This window comes from Apteryx rowi, unplaced genomic scaffold (assembly GCF_003343035.1).
Source record: "Apteryx rowi isolate R43461 unplaced genomic scaffold, aptRow1 scaffold_54, whole genome shotgun sequence".
Classification (NCBI taxonomy): Eukaryota; Metazoa; Chordata; class Aves; order Apterygiformes; family Apterygidae; genus Apteryx; species Apteryx rowi.
In genome coordinates this window covers 1,051,263-1,056,721 of record NW_020450805.1, presented here as the reverse complement: position 1 = coordinate 1,056,721, position 5,459 = coordinate 1,051,263, and the positions used below count along the sequence as shown (strand labels likewise).

The following is a 5,459-nucleotide window of genomic DNA, read 5'->3' as shown; positions in this document are numbered from 1 at the left end:
GTTTTCTTAAATTACAGTGGATGGAAACATAACCAGCAACTGCTGCTTCCTAATTAAAGTGTAATTCTTTTGACCCTCTTAATGTATCGCTCCTGGCACCACCAACTAGTGATGTGGCTCGTTCTTTGCTTAAGAAGCAAGGGTGTCTTTTGAATAATCAAGGGCTGTAGTAGGTGYGTTTTGAAATCCATCTATATAGCAGAAGCCAATTCCGAATTCTGAAGAGACTGTCTGTAAATGCTAGAAATCTTGTTTTTCCCAGCGTATAGTACAAAACATTAAGATTCTTTCCTCTTAAAATCCTTCTAATGGCCCTTGAATAATTCTCTTCGTATTAGTGAGTACTATAAGCTGATCTAACTGAGCGATGGTTTAATGATAGGGCAGTGGTTCTCAAGCACTTTTCGGATTGTGAGCAACTTAAACCCACGATTTTTCTCAAGAGTCTCTTCTGTCTCTGCAACTCTCCTGCTGTACTACAGGCCTTGAGCTGCCAGGCAAAGTGGAGCAAGAGAGAGCTAAGGGGAAAAGATTTTCTTCCCCAAATCAAATTTTTATGCAGGACTGTGGGAGGAAGGAGAGGGAAAACTTTAGATTCTAGTTCCTGTGTGTTAGCTGCTTTGTGGATCTGCGGCTTTATTGGGRTTGATAAATGCTTGTAGGGCCCCACAGCTATAGCTGATCAGGTGCCTCAGAAGCTTGAAACTTTCTTCTCACCTGTTTTGCAATCTCTGGATTTGGATAAATCTCAACACTTGAATTTACATTAGCTGAACCTTAGCTTGCTAGCAAGACAGCTCTATGGGGAGAGTGGCTGCTTTTAAGAAGGTGCTCAAATTTTAGTCAAAAAAAAGAAACAAATCTCTGGAATTTCAGTCCTGACCTGGAGGACAGCTGATGGGCAGTGTCACACGGAGGTGCTTCTGCCACAGTAGGTAGGCAGTGTGGATGCTCCCTGAAAGGTCCTGCGGACCGGGGCTGAGGCCACACACCAGTTCAGGAAGGAGGTGGTTCATTTTAAAGAGCTTGCATGTGCGCAAGGTGGGAATCAGAAGCTTATCTCTACTGGAAGAAACTTTTCAAACAGCTCCAATCATCTCCTCCATAAAGTTTACTGCCTTTTTCACTATCCATCCAAATCAGAGTTTCTGAAGCCTGCAAGAAAAACAAAAATCAACAGCCTACACAGAGCATTATCATGCATAGGGAAAGAGCTGCAATCAACCTTGCTAACTGGAAAGTGCCGGAGAATAACAGTTCCAGTATTTCTTGAACTCAGAGCTGGCATTACTCCTATAGCATTTTGTGTGTCTTCAGCATGACGACCAAGGATCCTGCTTTGCTTGATTCGATCAGTTCCGTGGCTGTGAATTAAATTCAGTACAAATGTTTTGGATGAGCTGATTAACAAATTGGTAGAGGTTGTCAAATTCATCCACAAAAAAGGAATGCTCCTTATCGGGATCTGTTGCAATGGCTTCCAGTTCATCATGGGCTGCCCAAGCAATTCCAATGGAGTAAGCTATGACTCCTGAAAAGAAATCCGGAGTTTAGAATGCATCTAAAAGTAGTCACTACATTAAAATTGATTTGCTTAAGTGTCATACCGTAAGCATAGTTACCAGGACACAAAAATGTGGGCAGTGAATTGCAGTACTCTCTCTCCCTACAAAAATGGTATTTTCAAATTCAAACAAGCCTAATCTGTTCTTTGGAGCTGACTTTTGTCAATAATATAAAGGTTTAAATAATAGCAAATTTATAACTGTGGCTGTGATCAACAGGCTCCTGAACAAGAGGTTCTTGCTCCAATGTAAATGTCTTGCAATAGTGTAGGGAGATGAATGAATAGCTGGACTGGAGAGCCAAAGGAGGCTTTATGCGTTACTAAGGCAACAGAAATCCACCAAGATCTCCTAGGAATAGATACATATTGCTAAATCTGTCATTGATTTTTTTTTTTTTTTTTTAAGTTATTAAACAGATTCTGGTCTTGCTTCAAGCTTGACTAGACCACATTGCAAGGTGCTATGTTTCCTTCCTAAAGTTTCATCTAGCGCCTTCAAATCACAGAAAACTCTAATCCTCTGAGCTGAATAAATGCTGAGGTAGAAAGAGCAGATAACAACAGAAGAGCCCCAGCTTACCGTTCTGGTGAGCTGTCATAGCCGGCACTCTGACGTCATCGTAAGACCTGCCGTCTGTGATGACAATCATGATCTTTCTTTTGTTGGGTTTGGATTTGTTGAACAGCTGCTCTGAGGCATAGCTGATAGCTGCTCCCGTGCTGGTGCCTCCACTCCAGTAACTGATCCTTTTAATAGCACTCAGTATGTCTTGCTTAGAGCTGTATTTGTCAAAGCCAAACTCCAGCCGTTGCTCGTATGTGTACTGAACAGCTCCGATGCGTGTGTCAGTGTCCGAAATCTCAAACTCCTTGCTGATGTTGGCTACAAACTGGAGGACTGTGCGGAAGTTGTCGGTGCCAACGCTACTGGAGCCATCGATTACAAAGCCAATGTCAGCTGAGTTGAGGCACGTCTTGCTGCAAACCAGCCGATTGGTGTCGCAGACCCGCTTCACCAAGGGCTGGACTGCCTTGTGGAGGCTGAACCAACTGGGCACGTTGATGGAATAGAAACCATTCGTTCTGCATACGGCCTGCAAAACGACACAAGTAGAAATGCAATGGAGATGCAGTGCACCTGTTTCAGTTAGGATTTTAGTTAAACTAAGTTTGGGTCCCGGAAAGGAGGATGCTGGAGTCTGAAGTGGCCTCTCCTCCAGTTACCATCTGCTTTCCTGAGAAATGACGTCAATGTAACATCACAGATACTTGTGTAAAGAGGTCTTTCCTGCTGCTTTATTTACAAACTGTTGGATCTAGCTGATGATGTTATGCTAGTGAAAGAAATGTAGTAGGGAAGTTTGCTACCTGTCAGTCTTTTATAGATAAATTATATAGTTCCTGGGGAAAGTATCCAAATCACAGAGCTAGTGTTAATTTGGCTCCAGTGGGCGTTATGTGAGCCTCTAGATACGGGAGCAGCAAACCCTGCTACCTTGAACCGAAACCTGGGACTGAAGTGGGGTTCTTCCTGGCTCATATGCTCCTCGGCAGAAAAAACCCCCCAACCAAACAAGGAATTTTGGTGAAAATGCAGAARGCCCATAAAGACTCCCAGCTGTGCTGGCTCTGCTGAGTAATAAAATTTTATTAATTTTTATTTTTATAACTGAATACTTGTAGGGAATTAGGGGTGGCACAGAAAAGTGAGTAGGAGAAGTCAAGCTGGTTGGGACAGGCTAGAGAAAATTGTCCTTGGCTTTAGTACCTTTAAAGTGCTAATGTCCCAGTTCTCTGACTGAGAATATTTTGTTAAGCCAGGCTTTCCCTATCAACTTCTTGTGTATGCATGTGAGATGAAAGAACTAGGTACTGTCTTCTTCCCTGTGCCTCGACTTGGTTCCCATCAGTTTGGGCTTCTCAGCATATCCTGCTCTCACTAGTTTTCTTCTGTCTTGCTGCTTTTTAATGTTATGTTGCAGCTGTATGAAGTCACCAAACACTCTTTGCTTTCCTATTTTGGGTTTATACTATACTCCCAGGTTTGCTCTGTCTCTGGCAGGCTCACCGAGACTCACCATAGCTTTGCCCTTTTAAAAAGTACTACAACCAAGTAAATACTGACCAGACAGAGCAAAGCTCTCTGGAACAGCCCTGAAGCTCRTTGAAAATGGATTTCATGGCGGAACAACATGGCTCAGACAGGAATCTGTTTTCTAAAAATATCGGATATCTTCCGCCCTTCTTCCTCTACTCAGGCTGGTCTGGCACTCGATACATCCCTCCATAACTTTGTGCCAATTTGCCCTGAAGCACTATTAAAGTAGGCAGCTACCATTAGCGCTCAGTGCATATAGTTCAAGGCTTGCATTCTCCTCTTTGCTGCGCACTGTAGCTTTTTACTCTTTTTTGAAGAGTTACCGTAAGGTTCATGACAGCAGAAGGAAATAACAGAGACAAAAATACATCAGATCAGCCACTGATACAAAATGTTAGTTATCCAGTGTAGCTAAACAATTGGGATATCCTAGTATTCACAGTGGCCCAACACTTGTACGTATGGGTGTTTCCTGCAACTCGGGCATGAATATATCTGGTCTCTGGGTCTCCTACTGGAATTGCTGTCAAGATACCATTTAGCAACATTAAAAACCACTGCCAAAATACTTACATCTGCCAACATATGCTACACTTTAAATAAAAGTTGATTAAAAAGCTTAGTGTGACCACTGGATTACACCTAGTGATTTATCCTTATGTTTAAAGTGTGGTGAATCATAATAACCAAAGATCCGGTCTTTTCTAATCATTGAGCTTAATAGCAACAAAGAAAAGCCCACATTTTAAAATGAAGTCACTTTCATCTAGAACTTTAAAAAAAGTATATATATAAAAAGTATATTTGGACTTTTCTTTGATGCAGGATATTGTGACAGATTTTAGTTATGTATGGTAAGCCTGAAAAAAAMCCCACAAACCCCACGCTGCTCCAAAAGCTAGCACAGTATCATTTCAGCTCGGCAAAGATGTCCATATCTTGCTTTAACTTAGTTTTAGGAAGTTTTGTTTTCTGACTGACAGTCTCAGAGCACGGTTTGCGTGGATTTACAGATTCTTGATATCTTGGTACTAATCTACTGGTGTTTTTTACTCCAGTAGGTTTCTAGTCAGCAATTCTCACCATAGGTGTTAATTTGTTGAAGGCCTTTAAGAATTTTTTGTTGTTGCTAGTACTCTAACACCTCTGAAAGGTGAAATAGATTTAAATGATCTGCTTTTGTTATCCTGTGCATCCACCTGAATGTGGAAACGGCGCCTGTTTGTAACTGCAACACAAACATTACACTGGAAGGGCTTCTCAGCCTTTGCTGAGAGGCGCTGTAGGAGGTTCACAGATAAACTTGAGTGCAGCTGTGCTTTGTCACTCTACTGCATATTCAGAAAACCTCTTGTTGCAGAACGACTGCAGATTTGTGCCAATGTTTAGTGACTGATCAGCAAAAAGCCATTTGCTTCATAATATGCATCAAACCAGAACTCCATGGTGAGACCTTTGGTGCCCTGCGGTACCTTTTAGTGTGTTGCAGACTCAGATTCCCTTTATGACTTTAGCACTGCTGCCTGCTATGTGTGCCTTCATGTGTGAAGCCTCGGGACAGTGTAAGCAGGACAAGAAATAGACATAAGCATCAAGAAGAAGAGGGGAATCTCCTGTGAGAAGGACTGTGGCTATCACGAAAGGAGTGATGCACTTCACTCGTAAGAGGGAAGCAGCACTACGTTTACTGGAGTAAGACAGCGACTTAACAAAGTTCAATCGTAAATAAGAACGATTTAATGAGGTTCGATTGGCAAGGTTCACTCAGTTATTTACTGCATGAAGGACAGGGTC

The 5,459-nt window shown here is 42.2% G+C and overlaps 1 protein-coding gene across 1 annotated transcript in view; it reads right to left on the bottom strand.

Moving 5' to 3' along the window:
• Nucleotides 1-1,352: 1,352 nt before the first annotated feature.
• VIT (vitrin) overlaps nt 1,353-5,459 on the bottom strand; it is a 43,412-nt gene continuing 39,305 nt past the window's right edge. Inside the window, exons 17-18 of the mRNA XM_026081258.1 lie at nt 2,148-2,661; nt 1,353-1,531 (exon numbers count right to left, since the gene is read on the bottom strand). Of these exons, the coding sequence (XP_025937043.1) occupies nt 1,353-1,531; nt 2,148-2,661 (693 nt within the window). The remainder of the gene's footprint in view (nt 1,532-2,147; nt 2,662-5,459) is intronic.